A 26,518-nucleotide genomic window follows, 5' to 3' on the forward strand; every position below is an offset into this window, starting at 1 on the left:
CTAAGGACGAAAAAGATAGAGCCCAGCGTTCTTTATTACACAGGATCTTGGCCAAAGACTTTTATACAGAGACAGGGTAGTCTTTGAAAAGTACGGCGCTAATGGTGTCTATTGCATCAGCTGCGGCAAATTCAGCAAGGTATGCGAGGCAGGCTGGCAGAGGGTTTGTCATTAAGGTTCGAGAACACTAAAGTGTGAGGAATTCGTAGTCTACTTCAAATAACCACGTCCGTGCTTCTGGGCACTCCATAACAAATGTAGCTAATAATTTAAACATCTTACACAGAGATGTAAAGGGGCAGACCTTAACATTCTAGAACAGGTTGAAATTACGCAGAGTTTAAAGCTATACCCCAAACCGCCCTTAATAATCAGGTCGAGATAAGATTGTAACCTCCCAATAGATAAATTATCTCCGTAACCTCGCAATAATAATGTGACTAACCTCTCAAAAAAATTGTGACTCATATATAGCCTTTCAATAATTAAGTGACTGTGAACCTAAACTGGTAAATCTGGACGTCAGCAATGCTGCGTCATGGCCCTGAAAAGTCGTTCTGAATAAACTGAAAATTCTTACCTCAATTAAGTCGCCGGATAACGCGTATATATCTGCTCCTACAAGAAATTTTTCTGGCACAGCCCAGTGCAATGCTGACCACTAGATTGTGTTATTTATGAAAAACCATTGATTTTATTTTTGATAGTTGGCAAGACTATGGATAGGATAAATTAGTAAAAACTTTAAATTCAGATTGTCAAAAGTTATCTTTATAAGAAAGATTATTATTGAAAAATTATTGAAAATTATTTACATGTAACAATCGTACAAAAGGACTTGTTGCAAATTACACATTCGCGCGGCAATATTGCTTATACTACATCGCTGAGGCACCGCGCCATCGCTCTCCACGACCGGCCCTGGCAATTCCATACAGGACACAAGTACTCCCTGCGAGCTATACAACTAGACAACTGCTCTCTAAGACCGACCTGACCCACCCGCCCGACTGCGAGCTACTACGACAACTACTACTACTTAAATGGTTCAAATGGCTCTGAGCACTATGCGACTTAACTTCTGAGGTCATCAGTCGCCTAGAACTTAGAACTAATGAAACCTAACTAACCTAAGGACATCACACACATCCATGCCCGAGGTAGGATTCGAATCTGTGACTGTAGCGGTCGCTCGGCTCCGGACTGTAGCGCCTAGAACCGCACGGCCACTACGACCGGCAACTACTACTACTGCCGACACTGTTCTTTGGTCTGCGATTCTATTGTAGCATACATATCGCAGGCAGCACGTCAGCAATCCATCGAAGTTACATCTGCTCGAGCGCGCTAGCAATAAATTCCTTAGTGAGGGACGTCTTAGAAGGTATTACGATATACTATTTAATTTTATTTGCCTCTGAAGGACACAATGATATCTGGACACGTGCGAAAATGTTTGTACCTTTCACGCTATGTGAGTTTGGTGGCGCTAGTGTCCACCGCAGCGACACAGGCGAACAGTGTGGTCCTGCACACCTAGGCGGTTGGAGCTGTTCTCCACCACTTGCTGGTATGAAGTTTTTTTTTTTTTTTTTGGTCATCAGTCTACTGACTGGTTTGATGCGGCCCGCCACGAATTCCTTTCCTATGCTAACCTCTTCATCTCAGAGTAGCACTTGCAACCTACGTCCTCAATTATTTGCTTGACGTATTCCAATCTCTGTCTTCCTCTACAGTTTTTGCCCTCTACAGCTCCCTCTAGTACCATGGAAGTCATTCCCTCATGTCTTAGCAGATGTCCTATCATCCTGTCCCTTCTCCTTATCAGTGTTTTCCACATATTCCTTTCCTCTCCGATTCTGCGTAGAACCTCCTCATTCCTTACCTTATCAGTCCACCTAATTTTCAACATTCGTCTATAGCACCACATCTCAAATGCTTCGATTCTCTTCTGTTCCGGTTTTCCCACAGTCCATGTTGAAGTTACCGCTCTTTTAACGTACCAGTTTTTCAATTGGCGAATTTGATCTATGGGGCCATACCGTGGGCTCAATGTTTTACTGGCGTATGTACTACTGCAAAAAGGTAGTAGTTTAAGGAGATGGGACCTGGATAAACTGGAATAAACAGAGTTTGTAGAGAGTTTCAGAGAGAGCATTAGGGAATGATTGACAACAATAGGGGAAAGAAATACAGTAGAAGAAGAATGGGTAGATTTGAGAGATGAAATAGTGAAGGCAGCAGAGGATCTAGTAGGTAAAAAGGCGAGAGCTAGTAAAAATCCTTGGGTAACAGAAGATGTATTGAATTTAACTGATGAAAGGAGGAAACATAAAAATGCAATAAAAGAAGCAGGAAGAAAGGAATACAAACGCCTCAAAAATGAAATAGACAGGGAGTGCAAAATGGCTAAGCAGGGATGGCTAGAGGACAAATGCGAGGATGTAGAGGCATATATAACTAGGGGTGGGACAGATACTGCCTACAAGATATTTAAAGAGATAGAAGAAAAGAGAACCACCTGTATGAATATCAAGAGTATGGTATCCTGTAGTAACCAGTCAACTCGTCTACCCCCTCGGTCGACCTCCATGCTTGACCTCTTTGCTTTTTTGGTGAAATATTTCATAGAGGGCGTCCGCGAAGTAGGGACGAATATTAAAGTGCTATAGAACATACCAAACTTATTAAAATATTATGTTTTTTTTACAAATACTTTAAGTAACTTCTCTCATTTTTTGTGAAGGGGGAAGGGGGGAGGGGGTGGGAGATCATCAGTCTTCTGACTGGTTTGATACGGCCCACCACAAATTCCTCTCTTGTGGCAACCTTTTCATCTTAGAGCAACAGCTACAACCTACATTCTCATACAGTTTTTGCCCTCTACAGCTCCCTCTAGTACCATGGAAGTCATTCCCTCATGTCTTAACAGATGTCCTATTACCCTGTCCATTCTCCTTATCAGTGTTTTTCACATATTCCCTTCCACTCCGATTCTACGCATGTTGTTGTTGTGGTCTTCAGTCCTGAGACTGGTTTGATACAGCTCTCCATGCTACTCCATCGTGTGCAAGCTTCTTCACCTCCCAGTACCTACTGCAACCTACATCCTTCTGAATCTGCGTAGTGTATTCATCTCTTGGTCTCCCTCAACGATTTTTACCCTCCACGCTGCCCTCCAATACTAAGTTGGTGATCCCTTGATGCCTCAGAACATGTCCCACCAACTTTTTGGTTCAAATGGCTCTGAGCACTATGGGACTAAACATCTGTGGTCATCAGTCCCCTAGAACTTAGAACTACTTAAACCTAACTAACCTAAGGACATCACACACATCCATGCCCGAGGCAGGATTCGAACCTGCGACCGTAGTAGTCGCGCGGTTCCGGACTGAGCGCCTAGAACCGCTAGACCACCGCGGCCGGCCCCTACCAACCGATATCTTCTTCTAGTCAAGTAGTGCCACAAACTCCTCTTCTCCCCTATTCTATTCAGTACCTCCTCATTAATTGTGTGATCTATCCATCTAATCATCAGCATTCTTTTGTAGCACCACATTTCGAAAGCTTCTATTCTCTTCTTGTCCAAACTATTTATCGTCCATGTTTCACTTCCATACATGGCTACACTTCATACAAATACTTTCAGAAACTACTTCCTGACACTTAAATCTATACTCGACCTTAACAAATTTCTCTTCTTCAGAAACGCTTTCCTTGCCATTGCCAGTCTACATTTTATATCCTCCCTACTTCGACCATCATCAGTTACTTTGCTCCCCAAATAGCAAAACTCCTTTACTACTCTAAGTGTCTCATTTCCTAATCTAATTCCCTCAGCATCACCACACTTAATTCGACTACATTCCATTATCCTCGTTTTGCTTTTGTTGATGTTCATCTTATATCCTCCTGTCAAGATACTGCTCTTCCAAGTCCTTTGATGTCTCTGACAGAATTACAATGTCATCGGCGAACCTCAAAGTTTTTATTTCTTCTCCATGGATTTTATACCTTCTCCGAATTTTTCTTTTGTTTCCTTTACTGCTTGCTCAATATACAGATTGAATAACATCGGGGAGAGGCTACAACCCTGTCTCACTCCCTTCCCAACCACTGCTTCCCTTTCATGTCCCTCGACTCTTATAACTGCCATCTGGTTTCTGTGCAAATTGTAAATAGCCTTTCGCTCCCTGTATTTGACCCCTGCCACCTTCAGAATTTGAAAGAGAGTATAACCTCCTCTGTCGTTATCTTACCAGTCCAACCAACTTTCAGCATTCATCTGTAGCACCACATCTCACATTCTTCGACTCTCTTCTGTTCCGTTTTTCGTACAGTCCATGTTTCACTACCCTACAATGCTGTATTCCAGACGTACATTATCAGAAATTTCTTCCTCAAATTAAGGCCCATGTTTGATACTAGTAGACTTGGCCAGGAATGCCCTTTTTGACAGTGCTAGTCTGTTTTTGATGTCCTCCTTGCTCCGTCCATCACTGGTTATTTTACTGCCTATGTAGCAGAATTTCTTACCTACATCTACTTCGTGACCATCAATCCTGATGTTAAGTTTCTCGCTGTTGTCGTTTCTGCTGCTTCTCATTACTTTTCGTCTTTCTTCGATTTACTCTCAGTCCATATTCTGTACTCATTACATTGTTTATTCCATTCAGCAGATAATGTAATTCTTCTTCACTTTCACTCAGGATAGCAACGTCATCAGCGAATCGTATCAACGATATGCTTTCACCTTGAATTTTAACTCCACTCTTGAGCATGTCTTTTGTTTCCATGACTGCTTCTTCGATGTACAGATTGAACAGTAGAGGCGAAAGATTACATCCCTGTCTTACACCCCATTTAATCCGAGCACTCCATTCTTGATCGTGCACTCTTATTATTCCCTCACGGCTCTTATACGTATTGTATATTATTCGTCTCTCCCTATAGCTTACCCCTATTTAGTCTTGCTTCCATTATCAACATCAGAATTGCCTCCATCGTGCCTTTACCTTTTCTAAAGCCAAACTGATCGTCATCTCTCATTTATGTATGAAAAATTCTATAATTTTTACTACCACCCAAGGCCGCGCAGCAATGAGCAATGCGTTCATTGAAGTTTTCGATGACGCGCTCACAAACATCTGGTGGGATGGCGTTAATAACCGTTTTAATTTCATCCGTCAGTTGGTGTATTGTTTTTCGTTTGTTCAAGTAAATTTTTGATTTCACAAATCCCCACCAAAAAAAAGTCACAAGGCGTAAGATCGCATGATCTGGAATTCCTGGTTGCCACGCAAGGGAACTTTTCATTCAGCAGAGCAATCGTTTCGCGGGATGTGTGACATGTCGCACCATCTTGTTGAAACCAGAATTCGTAATTTTTATCAATAAAAGGGAAAAACCAATCAGAGTGCACGTTTCGGTAACGGTGGCCTCGTTATTTTGAGGTTAAGTACGGGCCGATCATTCCTCCTTCCCAGCACTCACACCACACAGTCGTGTGTTGTGGACGCATCTCACCGATGGATTTTTGTTACCACAAATTCTTCAGTTCTGCTTATTCACGTGCCTACTGAGGTGCAAGTGCGCCTCGTCTGAAAAAATAATTCTTTTTGCGAAGTCCTCGTTAAGCGCTTGTCGAGCCGAGGCCTATTAAACAAATCGATGTCTCTCTCCATGATCTTGAGGCTTCAGCTCTTGTGTAAGTTGATTCTTGTACGCATGCATTTTCAGATCTTTTGAAAGGATTTCACGCAGTGAACTTGATGATAAATTCAATAGTTGCGCTCGTCGGCGAACCGTTTTCTTGCGTTCAAACAGAACGCGGTCGCCCCGTTTTCTTCTTTGAAACAGAGCCCGTGGTTTCAAACTTCGGATCAACTTCCGAACTGATGGATCGGTTGGAGCAGCATTTCGTCCGATTACCTCACGCAATTCTCGAACGGTTATCGTGTGACACCCACTGTTTTTGTAACAACGTTCTATCACTTGGATACGTTGCTCAGTTGTCACCTACTTCGTGACGAAAATAAACATCAAACAACAATGCTCACCACATGATAGGTATCAGGCTAGGATCGCAGATAACAAACATGAAAAAACCGCAGCTTTCAACCGTCATATTACAAAATGGCGCAAAATTCAAATGTGTCCTTAATTCTCAAGCACCCGACAGTTTCTATGGTTGTGTTGTGTGACAGGGCCTCAGTCATTCCCATGATATCTGGATACGCGCAAAAACGTTTGTAGCTTTCCCGTTATGTGTGTGGTGCGCTAATGCCATCCTCCATGGCACACATGAACACGTTCACCAACAGTGTGGCCCTGTACGACGGAGCTATTGCAGGTTTGTCCGCATCTTCCTGGTATTAAGTTAAATGCGCTTTTGACATGTCAGTGTTTCGACTGGACAATTTGATCTATGACGTCCTGCTTGTTGCGAGTAACACCATTTTACACTACTGGCCATTAAAATTGCTACACCAAGAAGAAATGCAGACGATTAACGGGTATTCGTTGGACAAATGTATTGTACTAGAACTGACATGTGATTACAGTTTCACGCAATTTGGGTGCATAGATCCTGAGAAATCCGTACCCAGAACAACCTCCTCTGGCCGTAATAATGGCCTTGATACGTCTGGGCATTGAGTCGAACAGAGCTTGGATGACGTGTACAGGTACAGCTGCCCATGCAGCTTCAACACGATACCACAGTTCATCAAGAGTAGTGACTGGCGTATTGTGACGAGCCAGTTGCTCGGCCACCATTTACCAGACGTTTTCAGTTGGTGAGAGATCTGGAGAATGTGCTGGCCAGGGCAGCAGTCGAACATTTTCTGTATCCAAAAGGCCCGTACAGGACCTGCAACATGCGGTCGTGCATTATCCTGCTGAAATGTAGGGTTTCACAGGGATCGAATGAAGGGTAGAGCCACGGGTCGTAACACGTCTGAAATGTAACGTCCACTGTTCAAAGTGCCGTCAATGCGAACAAGGGGTGACCGAGACGTGTAACCAGTGGTACCCCATACCATCACGCCGGGTGATACGGCATTATGGCGATGACGAATCCACGCTTCCAATGTGCGTTCACCGCGATGCCGCCAAACACGGATGCGACCATCATCATGCTATAAACAGAATCTGGATTCATCCGAAAAAAATGACGTTTTGCCTTTCGTGCACCCAGTTTCGTCGTTGAGTACACCATCGCAGGCGCTCCTGTCTCTTATGCAGCGTGAAACGTCCTCTTAGAAAACTTTATGAATTACTGTGCTGATAAACCTCCTACATTATTTGATCTTCTAACAGCAGAGGAGAACTGAACGTACTCAGACATTTCGCTCTTTACCTATTCTGATCAACACTAAACTGACACACAATATTTTTTAGCACAACGTAATCTGACTTTCAATAATCCCTGCAAGTGAATGGCCCTGACTAAATTAACCTATACGTTTCACAAATCACTTACCTCACAAAAGTCTTCGTTACTCAAACTACTGTGATACAGCGAGCGCCAATACTGCTAGCTAAATAAAAGATTCAAACTACTGAAGGCACTAACTACTGATAGGCATAGTTATCAAATGAAAGATTTTGATAGAGAACAAACAATGTATTTGCCTTAAAAGTGTTCAAAAGTCATAATATATATAGCAGTTCATGACCTCCATTCTTACATATGTACTGTTTCTGATAGACACACGTCCAGATCACCCGCTCTCAAAATTCCGACATTTCTCTCCCCACATCTAACACTGCTGGCGGCTCACCTCCAACTGCACAACGCTACACGCTGTTAACAGCCAACTGCCCAACGCTACAATAGCGACAACAGTGCAAACTAGCCACAGACTGCACACAGCACAGCCAATGATTTTCATACAAAGCACTACGTGGCGTTACCAATAAGAAAACCTAAACAGCCTACTTACAAGCGTCAAGGGTAACCGCAGCCATGGTCTCCAAGCTGGTAGTCCATGCTGCTGGAAACGTCGTCGAACGGTTCGTGCAGATGGTTGTTGTCTTGCAAATGTCCTCATCTGTTGACTCAGGGATCGAGACGTGGCTGCACGATCCGTTACAGCCATGTGGATGAGATGTCTGTCATCTCGACAGCTAGTGATACGAGGCTGTTGGGATACAGCACGGCGTTCCATATTACCCTCCTGAATGCACCGATTCCATATTCTGCTAACAGTCATTGGATCTCGACCAACGCGAGCAGAAATGTCGCAATACGATAAACCGCAATCGCGATAGGCTACAATCCGACCTTTGTCAAAGTCGGAAACGTGATGGTACGCATTTCTCCTCCTTACACGAGGCATCACAACAACGTTTCAGCAGGCAACGCCGGTCAACTGCTGTTTGTGTATGAGAAATCGGTTGGAAACTTTCCTCATGCCAGCACGTTGTAGGTGTCGCCACCGGCGCCAACCTTGTGTGAATGCTCTGGAAAGCTAATCATTTGCATATCACAGCATCTTCTTCCTGTCGGTTAAATTTCGCGTCTGTAGCACGTCATCTTCGTGGTGTAGCAATTTTAATGGCCAGTAGTGTATTTTGTGAAGTTTGAGTCTCCCCTCTTCTTATATAATGAGCTCAACGCCGTACTACCATACCTATACCTTAAGAAGTGATTTGATTCCGCGAAATCAGGCGTGCTTCTGTAAATAAAAGTTCATATACAGCTGAAAGCAGTTTATTTCTAGGACATCAATCAACTGTATTTTTCTCTTTGGGGTCATCTCAAAACTGAAGTGTCACGCATTGATATCGCGTGGTGATGACTTGCTAAGAAATCTAATCCGGTTATTTTACCGAGTTTGTAAGACGTCGTGATCTCCTGACCTTCATTGCTTGCATATTCTGACCTCACAGTCATGTTCCGCACATCAAGACGTTTCATTCGAACCAAAACTCGATTAGATAAAGTCAGTGTTGTATAAATTCATGTAAACGAATGCAATTGACAAGTGAGCGCACCGTGGTTGAAATACTCGCGGCTGGCATGCTCACATACATTCCAGACACGATGGTCACAGAGGCTTTTAGTTCGGGAGAGAGGCCGCACAGCGGGACGCCAGGCCCTTCAGAGGACGACCCAGCCCATGTCGGCCGGTGACTACCTGTAGCGGACAGCGTGGGCTCGAGTGGAAAGGGGGGAACAACCCCGTGTTCGGCTTAAAAGCAAATTCCGATACATTGTGTGGGAGCGGCCGGCCTACGCATTCTTTACACATAGCATACAGTTTCAGAGATTTTCACAGGGAGAAAGCAAACGCCAAACGCCAAAGATACAAGCTTCCGGTTTGGTCGCCTTAAACGAAACGTCATTCTCCCGTTTTAGAAGAGCAATGCTGATTGGCAGACGATATTTCTGATGCCTTGAGCTGAAGGAATAATGGAAGAGACTGAAAGATATACCCCTTCACATCTGGCATGGAGAGGCGCCGTTCCGTTGTCGCTCTTGGAGTGAGAACACGTAATGAGAGCGTGCGCGCTCGTACGTGTACTCAAAAGAGCGAGGAACAAGTCTCTCCTCAGTACTTCACTGGGAGAGCACCTCTGTCGAGAGCGAATCAAAGGCGACTCTATATTGAGTCCTTGCGATTAAGCGTTTTTCACTGTGTTGGCTGACACACTTATTGTGCGGTGTGAACGGACAGAGTTATAGTTAAATGCCTGCGAGAGAATTTTGAGTGGCATCGCGGTGGACTGGTTATCTGACCGGTGTACCATGCCAACAGTTAGACTAGGGGCAAATAGGAATCCTTGACTTCATCAAGGCATAGGGAGAGGTTGATTGGCGAAGGTCATTCCAGATAGAACGAGAGTTATCTTATTTGTCAGCAGCGAGCGGCGCAGACAGCAGTCATCGCAGCTTACGGTATTGTGCGCTACAGCTATTGCGAGCCCCATATTGCCTCCACAACAGTACACTTCACTGCATTTCACACATGACAGCCTCGACCGTACGTAGCAACATTCTAAAGGATAATTATTCAAGTTGAGTAGGTATGCCTCTCAGCCATTCTGCCAAGTTAACTACCATCTTAAACTTTGTGTAGAAATTTCATTAGCGAATCCTATACTTGAAAGGTAACTTCACATTCTGAAAAGAACCAGGATATAACTTGTTCAATTCATAACTAAAAGTGTCATTGTGATTTCACAGAATTTTTGCAAAATAAATAATACCTTTCGTTAGTTCCATGTTTTCCTTACACTAACTAGCACTACTTCTATGCCCAAGTACGTAAGAAATTTTGTGAATTTTTGTGTCATTTCCTTACAGCGGATAACTCCAGAAGATATTTATTGCTGAAAGTTTTTCAGGCATTTCTCTTTAGAACGTTAGGAGCGTCTGTCTGACTTCTGTAGTAGTGTGGGGGTGGAAATTGCATCTTGCAGGAGCCACAGGGCAAAGGGTACATCTCAGATTAACAGATCAACCCCACGCTCTCAGAAGTTGTGTGACCTAAAGTTGAAAAATAAATAAAAAAATCGGCTTCTGATGTTCCGTTCATGCTATTAAACTGAAGTCTGTCCGAACAGGCCTTGAAGGCCCAACGGTACCCACCGGCTGCCATGCTGTCCTCGCTCCACAGGCGTCACTGGATGCGGATGTGGAGGGGCATTGGTCAGCACATCCCTCTCCCGGCTGTATTTCACTTGGCGAGACCGGAGCCGCTATTTCTCAATCAAGTAGCTCCTCAGTTTGCCTCACAAGGGCTGAGTGCACCCTCCTTGCCAACAGCGCTCGGCAAACCGGATGGTCACTCATCCAAGTGCTAGTCCGGCCCGACACCGCTTAACTCCGTGATCTGGCAGGAACTGCTGTTACCACTGCGGCAAGGCCGTTGCCCGTTCGAGGTAGTGGCGAGAAAAAAAGTCTCATACACGGTATGACAGAAGGTACCCTCCGCTACGCGCTCATTAGTGATTTCTAAAGAACATTCCGAGGTGTAAGCGCAGCGAACAGGCTGTGTGGTAAGGTTACAGACTGCTCTGGCTCACCACCTCCCTGCTGTAGTGGATGGGGCCGTGCTGTACATTTGAAAACTGTCTGCCCTCTCCTTTACAGGGTAATGCAGCTGTACCTGGACAAGAACAACATCAGCGACGTTCACGAGGACGCTTTTTCTGGGATGCCGAATCTGCGCGTCGTCGATTTCTCCAACAACCGGCTGTCAACTCTTCCGTCCAGTGTCTTCACGTAAGTCCAGTTTCATGTACTTCTTGAAGCTAGCTATTTACAGACTTGTCATATGCATAGTACCGGCATCAAACAAGACGCTTATAAGCGACACACAATAAGTTATACGAATGCTTTTCACTGATAACTTCAAAACTGGAAACAATAATCGTCCCTTTGGCAGGCCTACGAAATACATATTCATTCAAAAGTTTCAAGCTTCATTTACAATATTACTAGAAGTCTTCCTGGATGTTTCTTTCTGATGGCATTGCAATTCTCAAACCTTGGAAATTCCGTGTGACACTACACTGACGTGACAAAAGTGGTGGGTATTGTATTGTATCCTATTGTATGTTAACCGGGGGCCTAGAAAGGACGGAGAGGCTCCGTCCCCGCCGCAGCCGCAGTGGTCCACAACCCCACAACGACTATCGCAGTCCACTTCACCCCTCCGCCGCGCCACACCGAACCACTCTTTCAGGGTTATTGTGCGGTTTGGGCCCCGGTGGAGCCCCCCCCCCCCCCAACTCGACCCCCGCCCGCCCCCCTCAGTGAACGTCACACACCAGACGAGTGCGTGGTAGAGTAACGGTGGTGTACACGTACGTGGAGAACTTGTTTGCGCAGCTTTCGCCGACATAGTGTAGCTGAAGTGGAATAAGGGGAACCAGCCCGCATTCGCCGAGGCAGATGGAAAACCGCCTAAAAACCATCCACAGACTGGCCAGCTCACCGGACCTCGACGCAAGTCAGCCGGGCGCTCCTTCCCAATCCGGAAAGCCATGCATTAGACCGCATGGCTAACTGGGCGGCCTAAAGTCATGGGTAATTCCTACTACTGTGTTGGCCTTCCATTTACCCGACGTAGTGAAGCAACTCGACATGGCATGGACTCACCAAGTCCTCTGAAGTCCCCTGTAGGAGTTCAAATGGCTCTGAGCACCATGGGACTTAACTTCTGAGGTCATCAGTCCCCTAGAACTTAGAACTACTTAAACCTAACTAACCTAAGGACATCACACGTCCCTGCCCGAGGCAGGATTCGAATCTGAGACCGTAGCGATCGCGCGGGTCCAGACTGTAGCGCCTAGAACCTGTAGGAGTACTGAGACATGCTGCCTCTATAGCCGTCCATAATTGCGAAAGTGATCCAGTGGCGGTATTTTATACACGAAATGACTTCTCGATTATATCATATAAATGTGCTGTGGGAGTCACGTCTTGGTGGCCAAATAGTTCCTTCAAATTGTCCACAATATGCTGCAAATCAATCACGAACAACTGTGGCCTGATGACATGGAAAATTGTCATCCATAAAAATTCCATCGTTGTTTCAGAACATTAAGTCCATGAATGCCTGCAGATCGTCTCCAAGTAGCCAAATATAACCATTCCGGCCAATTGTCGGTTCAATTGGATCAGAGGACCCAGTCCATTCCATGAAGCACAGCCCACACCATTATGGAGCCCTCACCAGCTTTCACAGTGCCTCGTTGACATCTTGGGTCCATGGCTTCGTGAGGTCTGCGACCCACTCGAACTCCACCATCAGCTCTTACCAACTGAAGTCGGGACTCATCTGACCAGATCACGATTTTCCAGTCTAGGGTCCAACAGATATGGTCATGAGCCCAGGAGAGGCGCTGCAGGCGGTGTCGTCCTGTTGGCAAAGGCTCTCGCGTCGGCCTGTTAACGCCAAATTTCGCCGCACTGTCCTAACGCATTAGTTCTTCGAACGTCCAACGTTTGTCTCTGCGGTTATTTGACGCAGTGTTGCTTGTCTGTTCCTACTAATACTCTACACGAACGCCTTTTCTCTCGGTCGTGAAGTGAAGTCTTTCGGCCACTGCGTAATCCGTGGTCAGAGATAAATGCTCGGAATATGGTAATGTCGGTACCGTTTTGACACTGGTAAACTTGGAGTACTGAATTACCTAACGACTTCCGAAATATGACTAAAGCCTGATAATTCCGATCGTGCGCCCATAATCACGTCCGAAACACTTTCCCATAATCACATGAGTACAAGCAACAGCTCCACCAATGCACTGCCCTTTTATACCTTGAGTACGTCATACTACCGCCATCTGTGGACGTGCATATTGCTGTCCCACGACTTTTGTCATCTCCGTGTAGTGACCGTTACTTTATAAGACATATAAAAAAACCTGTGGTACAACCAATTCCCAATTCCAGCCGAGCAGTGCTTCAAGAAGACTATCTGTCATACGACGGAGATGTTGTTCAGCGAGATACCACAGTGACTAAGACACTGTATTCATACACAATCTTATCAAAAGTATCTGGACAAATGTTAGTGGACAATAATATGGGCTGTTTCCACCTGTCGTTCTTAAGGCGGCTTGAACTCTGTGGAGAAATGGCTGTCCTCTCTTTCCTGACAGCTGAAGCCAGAGGAGGTCGTATTGCTGGACGCTGCGATCTGGAGCAAAGTCGAGGCTGAAACTTATCCCAAAGATGTTCCATTGGGATCAGGTCGAGACTCTGAGCAAGGCAGACCATTTCAAGAATGTTATTGACCACAACCCATTGCTTCTTAGATGCTGCTTTATGACAGACTGCCTTGTCATTGAATAACTCTCTTCAATCCCACAGAAAATCTTTGGAGCTGCTAGAAATAGTGGGTGCAGCATAGGAGACAATATCCCTGCAGTCTGGCAGCTCTACGGGATCTAATCGTTAATGAGTGGCTTCAGCTGGACGTGACATACCTGAAGAAACCTGAGTCTCTATGAGATGTTCAGAGTCTGTTCCAGTATTTATGCAGCCATGGAGCCCCAATGTGGTTTCCTAAAGACCGAGGTCTGGGTAATGCGTGGTGACTGTTGAGCCCGCGGTGCTGGATGGCCAGACAGTGTGACGGCATGTTGCAGGTCCAACGGGAAGCTACAGAAGCTGGACCTGAGTAGGAACCCAATCCACCTGACTGGGGGCCGGATGCTGGACTCTGCCTCCCTGTACTGGCTCAACCTGTCGTGGTGTGGCATCTCCAGCCTGCCGAAGGACTCTTTCAAGGGCATTCCGCAGATGGTCATGCTCGACCTCTCCGAGAACCAACTGGTCGTACCAACAGCTCTGGTAAGTTGTCGCCATTTAACACAGTAACTGCTTTGTACTTATCGCAATCCTTCGGTGCATGAGTGTCTGTACTCAGGAAAATGCATGAGAGGGAACCTATTGGACCCCTACCTTAAAACCAATAAAAAAAATGTTGGTATTAACGAAAATATTATCAAATTTTGAAGGTGTCGGAGAGACAGAATGAATAAGACAGCGTTTTTGTGATAATGTGACATTTGACTTACATTATTATTGTAAATAACGATATAACTTTCCTGTGATTGAATAACTTTCAATTTCACTGGTCCATACCGGAAGATGTGCTCATAAATAATAGCACTCTTCATAAATATATTTTTTCGTGCATTTGTAGAACGCTTGACCACTTCTGTCTTATCTACATCTACATCTACATCCGTACTCCGCAAGCCACCTGACGGTGTGTGGCGGAGGGTACCCTGAGTACCTCTATCGGTTCTCCCTTCTATTCCAGTCTCGTATTGTTCGTGGAAAGGATTGTCGGTATGCTTCTGTGTGGGCTCTAATCTCTCTGATTTTATCGTTATGGTCTCTTCGCTAGATATACGTAGGAGGGAGCAATATACTGCTTGACTCTTCGGTGAAGGAATGCTCTCGAAACTTTAACAAAAGCTCGTACCGAGCTACTGAGCGTCTCTCCTGCAGAGTCTTCCACTGGAGTTTATCTATCATCTCCGTAACGCTTTCGCGATTACTAAATGATCCTGTAACGAAGCGCGCTGCTCTCCGTTGGATCTTCTCTGTCTCTTCTATCAGCCCTATCTGGTACGGATCCCACACTGCTGAGCAGTATTCAAGCAGTGGGTGAACAAGCGTACTGTAACGTACTTCCTTTGTTTTCGGATTGCATTTCCTTAGAATTCTTCCAATGAATGTCAGTCTGGCATCTGCTTTACCGACGATCAACTTTATATGATCATTCCATTTTAAATCACTCCTAATGCGTACTCCCAGATAATTTATGGAATTAACTGCTTCCAGTTGCTGACCTGCTATTTTGTAGCTAAATGATAAGGGATCTATCTTTCTATGCATTCGCAGCACATTACACTTTTCTAAATTGAGATTGAATTGCCATTCCCTGCACCATGCGTCAATTCCCTGCAGATCCTCCTGCATTTCAGTTCAATTTTCCATTGTTACAACCTCTCGATACACCACAGCATCATCTGCAAAAAGCCTCAGTGAACTTCCGATGTCATCCACAAGGTCATTTATGTATATTGTGAATAGCAACGGTCCTATGACACTCCCCTGCGGCACACCTGAAATCACTCTCACTTCGGAACACTTCTCTCCATTGAGAATGACATGCTGCGTTCTGTTATCTAGGAACTCTTCAATCCAATCACACAATTGGTCTGATAGTCCATATGCTCTGTTCATCAAACGACTGTGGGGAACTGTATCGAACGCCTTGCGGAAGTGAAGAAACACGGCATCTACCTGGGAACCCGTGTCTATGGCCCTCCGAGTCTCGTGGACGAATAGCGCGAGCTGGGTTTCACACGACCGTCTTTTTCGAAACCCATGCTGATTCCTACAGAGTAGAGTTCTAGTCTCGAGAAAAGTCATTATACTCGAACATAATACGTGTTCCAAAATTCTACAACTGATCGACGTTAGAGATATCGATCTATAGTTCTGCACATCTGTTCGACGTCCCTTCTTGAAAACGGGGATGACCTGTGCTCTTTTCCAATCCTTTGGAACGCTACGCCCTTCTAGAGACCTACGGTACAGCGCTGCATGAGGGGGGGGGGGGGGGGGGCAAGTTCCTGTGCGTACTCTGTGTAAAATCGAACTGGTATCCCATCAGGTCCAGCGGCCTTTCCTCTTTTGAGCGATTTTAATTGTTTCTCTATCCCTCTGCCGTCTATTTCGATATCTACCATTTTGTCATCTGTGCGACAATCTAGAGAAGGAACTACAGTGCAGTCTTCCCCTGTGAAACAGCTTTGGAAAAAGACATTTAATATTTCGGCCTTAAGTCTGTCATCCTGTTTCAGCACCATTTTGGTCACAGAGTGTCTGGACATTTTGTATTGATCCACCTACCGCTTTGTCATAAGACCAAAATTTCTTAGGATTTTCTGCCAAGTCAGTACATAGAACTTTACTTTCGAATTCATTGAACGCCTCTCGCATAGCCCTCCTCACACTACATTTCGCTTCGCGTAATTTTTGTTTGTCTTCAAGACTTTGGCTATGTTTATGTTTGCTGTGAAGTTCCCTTTGCTTCCGCAGCAGTTTTCTAACTCGGTGGAGTAAATGAAGCATCGTCTTTTTGGTGATCTTAAAGTTTCCGCCATCTTCGTTAGCTGGCGAACCGTGCAGTGGCTTTCAGAACTTCCACTTCTCCATATCAGAAAAATTCTCCTTTTATCAGATCTGTGAAAATAAACACAGAACATTTTTTGCTACTACATCTAATACGTTTGTCCATAAGACAAAATACTATCTTTATGTCTCTTTCAAGTGTGTGTACGTATCATCTGGCTCAGATAACCAACTCCTGATTTCCAGTCGTTATAGAATAAAACATTCTCTCAATTGTTTTTATGTTCTTCATCTACAGTGTTACTGTGGTGCAGGGATACTAGCAATATCACACTTTTTGCCTCATTACGTATAATTGTCAAATGGTCTTTCAAACCACAATGATGAAGATAAAACTTGTATCTAAGTGGAAGCCATCTTTTCTAGTGGAATTTCCTTTTTATTTTGTTATACTACCTCTTAACTTAGCAAGGGAATTCTGATGGCATTGTGTAGCCATATTCTTCTCGTTGGTAATAGTGATTTACTCTGTTGAGTTCCATTATGGCCGATAAGGGAAACTATATGATCTGTATCATCTAATTCTTCAATAACTTCGCTTGTTTTTGTGACGTAACAATCATCTGTGAGCGATATATATATATATATATATATATGGTCATTTTCACAAGGTGGTTCATGTTTTTAAATATTTTAGTTATGACAGACCTTTTATAATGTGTTGTTTCTTATCCATATGTCATCTTGGTGTGAGTCCAACTTAAAATGAACACATTCCACAACAAAATGATTTTTTAAGACCTGAAAATGACATCAAAGTCTGTGGAAACCTTTTGTTTTAAATAAAGAAATATTTATGCGCACTTGGCTTTAGAGTGTTTTTAGCAAGTAAACCAGATCGCTCCTTCTGTCTTCTCAAAATGGTACAATTCAGTCATGCAGTAGAATAAATTTCCTTATTTCCGTCTATGACCACAAAATTGTGTCGATCAGCAATGATCATCTTCAAGTCTGTCGCACACCATGGGAAAAAAACACAAATAAAACTAGTGGACTTCCTACATCTTAAAACACTAAAATAAGCCACAGTTAAAAATATTACTGAATGACATGTGGAAAGCATGCGCTTTAAATGTGATAAGTCACACCTGTTTTGAAAACATGTCTTAATATAATGCACCCATAGTGGGTCGTCAAAAGATAAACACAAAATCAATGTAGCATCGTCGCATATATTCAGATTATGGTTTATACTAGGCCACAGTATATGTTTGTGTCGTAAGACCGTTAGATGTTTCTGTTGTAGACATACACATATTCGTCACTTATATAAGTGTACAATATAGAATAAAAATAAAGTCTAAAGTGAGCTTATCATGTGTGTAAGTTATTACTATAATAAAATACAATAAATTAAAATCACGACTGAAGTTGGGTCGTTAAAAAGGAAATAGTTAAGTGACAATAATTCTGATACACTCTTGTGGCGGATTTTAGATAAAAATATAATGACATACCTTAGAACAAGCTTACAGAGCTAATTGAATACTATAAAAATAATAAAATAAATACCAAAAGAAGCCAAATGGACGAAACAATAGACTGTAGTAAGTAATCAGCGCTCTCTGTTGGCGTCGCCGATATAGAGCGGCATAGGAACTTAAACAAGGATGAAACAACGTACCAGTCAATTAATAAGATTATCTAGTAAATGAAATATATTATATACACATGTTTTGCAGCAGATCTGAAGATTGTCATTGCCGATCTGAACCGATAGACTAAGGACTTGACAATTTTGTAGTCATAGACAGAAATAAAGAAATTTATTCTACACGTTCTGGATCACTGTTCTGTCCGCAACCATGTCGCAGCACGTCCAACTATAGGATCAGTTAGCACAGGCAGAGGCTACAAACCATCGCCTGACACAGTCAGCCTTGTAACATCGCCTAAGGCAGGTAAAGCTTCACAACATTGCCCAACATTGCCAAAGTTACATAACGTCACGTAACACAGACAAAGCCTGTTGCCATCATTTAAAATACCCCAAGCGTCATGACAACGCTTAACACAGCCAACGTCTTTTTACGTTGCTTAAGGTAGCTAAAGTCTCGTAATAATAGCAGAGCTTCATATCTTTGCCTGAGGTAGCCAAAACCTCCTAATTTGTGTAAAGCAGCCAACGCCTTGTAGCGCTATTAAAGGTCGCCATAGCTTCGTAACATCACTCACTCAAAGTCTCATAACATATCTTATGGTAATAAAAGCGTTGGAATATTTCTTAAGGTCACCAAAGCTTTGTCGTTACTGTTAAGATAGCAGAGCTTCATAATATCGTTTAAAGCAGCGAAAGCCTCAAATATCACTTCATGTATCCAAAGTCTTGGAAAATTGCTTCAAGTAGCTGAAGTTTGGTAAGTTGTTTAACATAAATAATGTCTTGTAGCACTGCGTAAGATAGCTATCTCGTAACATTTGTTAAGATTGCCAAAGCTTCGTCGATGCTCTTAAGATAGCTAAGGCTTTGTAAAATTCTCTAACACAGCTGAAGCCTCTTAACGTCAATTAACATAGCCAAAGCTACATAACACCACTTAACACAGCTAAAGCCTCAATATCGATTAAGATAATCATAGCCTAATAACAAAGCTAAACAGTCTTGTTACATTGCCTTGTGAAGTTAAAGCCTCGTAACTTTATTTAACACTGTAAGTAGGCTGTTTGTTTTCTTATTGGCAACGTTACGTAGCGCTCTGTATGAAAATCACTGGCTGTGCTGTGTGCAGTCGGTGGCTAGTTTGCATTGTTGTCTGCCGTTGTAGTGTTGGGCAGCGGCAGCTGGATGTTAACAGCGCGTAACGTTGCGCAGTTGGAGGTGAGCCGCCAGCAGTGGTGGATGTGGGGAGAGAGATGGCGGAGCTTTGAAATTTGTAGGAGTGGATGTCATGAACTGCTATATATATTATGACTATTAAGGTAAACACATTGTTTGTTCTCTATTAAAATCTTTCATTTGCTAACTATGCCTATCAGTAGTTAGTGCCTTCCGTAGTTTGAATCTTTTATTTAGCTAGCAGGAGTGGCGCTCGCTGTATTGCAGCAGTTCGAGTAACGAAGATTTTTGTGAGGTAAGTGATTTGTGAAAGGTATAGGTTAATGTTAGTCAGGGCCATTCTTTTGTAGGGATGATTGAAAGTCAGATTGCGTTGCGCTAAAAAATATTGTGTGTCAGTAATTTTTCGAAGGGGACGTTTCAACACAATAGAGCCTCATATTGCTGTCTCAAGTAGGCAATGCCTTGAAACTTGCTCAGTATATGGAATATATAATATCACTAGAGGCAGCCATAGCCTTGCAATATCACTTTAAGTAACCAGTTTCGCAACATCTCATAATGTAACCAAAACTTTGCAATCTTTCTTAAGACCAGCAAAGACTTTTCACTACTCTTAATATAGCCAAACCTTCGTAAGATCCCTGTGTTTGTAGCTATAGCCTTGTGACATCGCTTAACACAGCCAAAGCCTTATAACATCACTCAACATAGCCAGAGCTTCACAACAACGACTACCATAGCCAACGACTGATACCATTGCTTGAAATAGCCAAAGCCTCGTAATTTGCTTAAGTAGTCAAAGTCTTGTAAGTAACCAAGTCTCATAACTTCTCTTAGCGTAACCGAGCTTTGTAACATTTATTAAGATCGTCAAAGCCTCGTTGTTACTGTTTAGAAATCCACAGTCTCATTACATCGCTGCATGTAGATAAAATTTCGTAACATTATTTAACATAGATAACGCCTCATGACATCATTTAACACAGCCAAAGCCTTGTAACATTGCTTTAGATATCCAAAGCCTTTTAAGTCGCTTAATGAAGACATTGCTTACGGTATTCAAGCCCTTATAATATTGCCAAACTGAAAAAAGCCAGAACACTCTAACGTCACTTACTTTAGCCAATATCTCGTAATTATTCGTAAGGGGAGACCCACCCAAAAATTTAACTATGCTTCTACTTTGCCGGTTTGAGCTGAGTTTCAAATCCTGTCTATCTTGTAAAGATGTGACCTAACCCATGCTTTGAAGTCCAGAACTTGACTGGTTTTCTAGGTTTGAAGTTTTAGCATGGTTTTAATGGTGATTTTGGAAACCAACATTTCTTACTTGGACCTCAATTTTCACATTCTAGATTTTTCAGATACATTCAAAAGATTATTTGAATGCATAGTACCCATTTCTTCAAAAGAATAAGCACCATGCAGATCCCGCAGCCGTGAAACATTATATGTAAATTGAAGGGGGATCACTGCTATTAGCCGCAGTAGTGCATCAAGAGGAATCAGCGGCGACGAACGAAAATGTGTAGCAGACCGGCATTCGAATCTGGGACCCCCTGCTTTCTAGGCAGGTGCGGTAACCACTGCGCCATCCAGGACACAGCGTTATTGGAACTACACGGAATATCTCGGCATGCCTCAAGGCCGATCCACACTGCCATTGAGTGCCACGTATCCACTGTCCCTGTTCGCTACTTAAAGATGCCCACAGGAGATCGGGCGTATTTATGGATTCGCACTGGAGAAAGTTAATAGACACCACGCAGATCCCACAACTGTAAAACACTATATGTACACTACTGGCCATTAAAATTGCTACACCACGAAGATGACGTGCTACAGACGTGAAATTTAACCGACAGGAAAAAATACTCTGCTATGCAAATGAGTAGCTTTTCAGAGCATTCACACAAGGTTGGCGCCGGTGGCGACACCTACAACGTGCTGACATGAGGAAAGTTTCCAACCGTTTTCTCATACACAAACAGCAGTTAACCGGCGTTGCCTCGTGAAACATAGTTGTGATGCGTCGTGTGAGGAGGAGAAATGCGTACCATCACGTTTCCGACTTTGATAAAGGTCGGATTGTAGCCTATCGCGATTGCGGTTTATCGTATCGCGACATTGCTGCTCGAGTTGGTCGAGATCCAATGACTGTTAACAGAATGTGGAATCGGTGGGTTCAGGGGGGTAATATGGAACGCCGTGCTGGATCCCAGCGGCCTCGTATCACTAGCAGTCGAAATGACAGGCATCTTATCCACATGGCTGTAACGGATCGTGCAGCCACGTCTCGATCCCTGAGTCAACAGATGAGGACGTTTGCAAGACAACAACCATCTGCACGAACAGTTCGACGACGTTTGCAGCAGCATGGACTATCAGCTCGGAGACCATGGCTGCGGTTACCCTTGACGCTGCATCACAGATGGGAGCGCCTGCGATGGTCCACTCAACGACGAACCTGGGTGCACGAATGGCAAAACGTCTCTTTTTCGGATGAATTCAGGTTCTGTTTACAGCATCATGATGGTAGCATCCGTGTTTGGCGACATCGCGGTGAACGCACATTGGAAGCGTGGATTCGTCATCGCCATACTGGCGTATCACCCGGGGTGATTGTATGGGGTGCCATTGGTTACACGTCTCGGTCACCTCTTGTTCGCATTGACGGCACTTTGAACAGTGGACGTTACATTTCAGATGTGTTACGACCCGTGGCTCTACCCTTCATTCGAACCCTGCGAAACCCTACATTTCAGCAGGATAACGGACGACCGCATGTTGCAGGTCCTGTACAGGTCTTTCTGGATACAGAAAATGTTTGACTGCTGCCCTGACCAGCACATTCTCCAGATTTCTCACCAATTGAAAACGTCTGGTCAATGGTAGTCGAGCAACTGGCTCGTCACAATACGCCAGTCACTACTGTTGATGAACTATGGGATCGTGTTGAAGCTGCGTGGGCAGCTGTACCTGTACACGCCATCCAAGCTCTGTTTGACTCAGTGTCCAGACGTATCAGAGGCCAGAGGTGGTTCTTCTGGGTACTGATTTCTCAGTATGTATGCACCCAAATTGCGTGAAAATGTAATCACACGTCAATTCTAATATAGTATATTTGTCCAATGAATACCCGTTTATCATCTGCATTTCTTCTTGGTGTAGCAATTTTAATGGCCAGTAGTGTAAATTGAAGGGAATGACTGCTATCAGCTGCAGCGAACCGATTATTCCGTGACTGGACACTGCACGCCACACTGTCGCCCGTTGAAGGTGAAGAGAGTTCTCGATCGCGAAATGCGGAATTTGTCCCCCACATGCACCAATTTTGCTTATCGACGAACCCACCCAAATGAAAGTGGGCTTCGTCGGTAGACCATGCATGCATGCACATACTAATTCCCATCACGCCCCACGGCCAACCGTGCAGTTTGAACGCCCTAACGGAAACCGTTCAGAAGTTATGACGATTTTATTTAATATAGTTCAATAACTAAGCAGGGATGGCTAGAGGACAAATGTAAAGATATAGAGGCTTATTTCACGAGGGGTAAGATAGATAATGCCTACAGTAAAATTAAAGAGACCTTTGGAGAAAAGAGAACCACTTGCATCAATATCAAGAGCTCAGATGGAAACCCAGTTCTAAGCAAAGAAGGGAAAGCAGAAAGGTGGAAGGAGTATATAGAGGGTCTATACAGGGGCGATGTTTTTGAGGACAATATCATGGAAATGGAAGAGGATGTAGATGAAGATGAAATGGGAGATATGATACTGCGTGAAGAGTTTGACAGAGCACTGAAAGGCATGAGTCGAAACACGGCCCCGGGAGTAGACAACGTTCCATCAGAACTACTGACAGCCTTGGGAGAGCCAGTCCTGACAAAACTGTACCATCTGGTGAGCAGGATGTATGAGACAGGCGAAATTCCCTCAGACTTCAAGAGGAATATAATAATTCCAATCCCAAAGAAAGCAGGTGTTGACAGATGTGAAAATTACCGAACTATCAGTTTAATAAGTCACAGCTGCAAAATACTAACGCGAATTCTTTAGAGACGAATGGAAAAACTGATAAGAGCCGACCTCGGGGAAGATCAGTTTGGATTCCGTAGAAATGTTGGAACACGTGATGCAATACTGATCCTACGACTTATGTTAGAAGAAAGTTTAAGGAAAGGCAAACCTACGTTTTTAGCATTTGTGGACTTAGAGAAAGCTTTTGACAATGTTGATTGGAATACTCTCTTTCAAATTCTGAAGGTGGCTGGTGTAAAATCCAGAGAGCGAAAGGCTATTTACAATTTGTACAGAAAGCAGTTATAAGATTCGAGGGGTATGAAAGGGAAGCAGTGGTTGGGAATGGAGTGAGTCAGGGTTGTAGCCTCTCCCCGATGTTATTCAATCTGTATATTGAGCAAGTAGTGAAGGAAACAAAAGAAAAAATTCGGAGTAGTTATTAAAATCCATGGAGAAGAAATAAAAACTTTGAGGTTCCCCGATGACATTGTAGTTTTGTCAGAAACAGCAAAGGACTAGGAAGAGCAGTTGAACGAAATGGACAGTGTCTTGAAAGGAGGGTATAAGATGAACATCACCAAAAGCAAAACGAGGATAATGGAATGTAGTCGAATTAAGTCGGGTGATGCTGAGGTAATTAGATTAGGAAATGAGACACTTAAAGTAGTAAAGGAGTTTTGCTATTTGGGGACCAAAATAACTGATGACAGTCGAAGTAGAGAGGATATAAAATGTAGACTGGCAATGGCAATGAAAGCGTTTCTGAAGAAGAGAAGTTTGTTAACATCGAGTATTGATTTAAGTGTCAGGAAGTTGTTTCTGAAAGTATTTGTATGGAGTGTAGCCATGTATGGAAGTGAAACGTATACGATAAATAGTTTAGACAATAAGAGAATAGAAGCTTTCGAAATGTGGTGCTACAGAAGAATGCTGAAGATTAGATGGGTAGATCACATAACTAATGAGGATGTATGGAATAGAATTGGGGAGAAGAGGAGCTTGTGGCACAACTTGAGTAGAAGAAGGGATCGGTTGGTGGGACATGTTCTGAGGCATCAAGGAATCGCCAATTTAGTATTGGAGGGCAGCGTGGAGGGTAAAAATCGTAGAGGGAGACCAAGAGATGAGTACACTAAGCAGATTCAGAAGGATGTAGGGAGCAGTAGGTACTGGGAGATGAAGAAGCTTGCACAGGATAGAGTAGCATGGAGAGCTGCATCAAACCAGTCTCAGGACTGAGGACCACAACAACAACAAGTTCAATAACTGTCACCATGGCAGTTTCTACAGAAATCTCCAAACGCGAGTCCTACTCTCGCGTGGCAAATTTCGTTAAATCGAATCAAATACCAACTGTCCTCAAGGTACAGTTTAGCCCTGCTCGTGCCCCGAGCCTGACGTGTGGTTGGCGGCCAGGCCCTGGAGACGCTGAGCGGGCTGCGGCGGCTGCCGCTGGTGGGGAACCCCGTGTCGTGCTGCGAGGTGGGGGAGCTGCGCGCCTGGGTGGAGATGCGGCGCGTGTCGGTGATCCGCAGGGAGCTGTCGGTGGGGCCGCTGCCCACCTGCGCACAGCCCGAGGGCCTGCGCGGCCGCCCGTGGACCGCCGCCGCCGGACACGACACGTGCGTTCAGCGGCTGGACGTGGCCGCCGTGGTGGGCTGCGTGCTGCTGGGGCTGCTGCTGCTCGCCCTGGCCGTCGCCGCCGCGCTGCTGCTGCTCAGGAGGCGCCGCAGGGCCGCGCGCCGACGGCGCACCCAGAGCGCGCTCAGGTGAGCCCACCTCTGTGTTGTGGCCTGTGGTCAGCAATGCGTGCTGCTCGAAAGTCGCTCTGACACTATATGTGGGACAGGCTGAAAACTATTTCTGCAATCAGCCACAGCCAGAAAGCGGTGGAGGACATACTTATCGTAGTTTCCACTCTGCAAGTCCACATTCTTATCCAGCCCACTGACAGAAATACACTCCTGGAAATTGAAATAAGAACACCGTGAATTCATTGTCCCAGGAAGGGGAAACTTTATTGACACATTCCTGGGGTCAGATACATCACATGATCACACTGACAGAACCACAGGCACATAGACACAGGCAACAGAGCATGCACAATGTCGGCACTAGTACAGTGTATATCCACCTTTCGCAGCAATGCAGGCCGCTATTCTCCCATGGAGACGATCGTAGAGATGCTGGATGTAGTCCTGTGGAACGGCTTGCCATGCCATTTCCACCTGGCGCCTCAGTTGGACCAGCGTTCGTGCTGGACGTGCAGACCGCGTGAGACGACGCTTCATCCAGTCCCAAACATGCTCAATGGGGGACAGATCCGGAGATCTTGCTGGCCAGGGTAGTTGACTTACACCTTCTAGAGCACGTTGGGTGGCACGGGATACATGCGGACGTGCATTGTCCTGTTGGAACAGCAAGTTCCCTTGCCGGTCTAGGAATGGTAGAACGATGGGTTCGATGACGGTTTGGATGTACCGTGCACTATTCAGTGTCCCCTCGACGATCACCAGTGATGTACGGCCAGTGTAGGAGATCGCTCCCCACACCATGATGCCGGGTGTTGGCCCTGTGTGCCTCGGTCGTATGCAGTCCTGATTGTGGCGCTCACCTGCACGGCGCCAAACACGCATACGACCATCATTGGCACCAAGGCAGAAGCGACTCTCATCGCTGAAGACGACACGTCTCCATTCGTCCCTCCATTCACGCCTGTCGCGACACCACTGGAGGCGGGCTGCACGATGTTGGGGCGTGAGCGGAAGACGGCCTAACGGTGTGCGGGACCGTAGCCCAGCTTCATGGAGACGGTTGCGAATGGTCCTCGCCGATACCCCAGGAGCAACAGTGTCCCTAATTTGCTGGGAAGTGGCGGTGCGGTCCCCTACGGCACTGCGTAGGATCCTACGGTCTTGGCGTGCATCCGTGCGTCGCTGCGGTCCGGTCCCAGGTCGACGGGCACGTGCACCTTCCGCCGACCACTGGCGACAACATCGATGTACCGTGGAGACCTCACGCCCCACGTGTTGAGCAAT

General features: G+C 44.8%; 1 protein-coding gene across 1 annotated transcript in view; it reads left to right on the plus strand.

Annotated features, from left to right (window-relative positions):
- Positions 1–26,518, plus strand: part of LOC126253357 (uncharacterized) — a 136,891-nt gene that overhangs the window by 69,523 nt on the left and 40,850 nt on the right. Inside the window, exons 3-5 of the mRNA XM_049954630.1 lie at positions 11,102–11,233; positions 14,110–14,314; positions 24,897–25,249. Coding sequence (XP_049810587.1) covers positions 11,102–11,233; positions 14,110–14,314; positions 24,897–25,249 — 690 coding nt within the window. The remainder of the gene's footprint in view (positions 1–11,101; positions 11,234–14,109; positions 14,315–24,896; positions 25,250–26,518) is intronic.

Source organism: Schistocerca nitens, chromosome 4 (assembly GCF_023898315.1).
Source record: "Schistocerca nitens isolate TAMUIC-IGC-003100 chromosome 4, iqSchNite1.1, whole genome shotgun sequence".
In the NCBI taxonomy this organism is placed as follows: Eukaryota; Metazoa; Arthropoda; class Insecta; order Orthoptera; family Acrididae; genus Schistocerca; species Schistocerca nitens.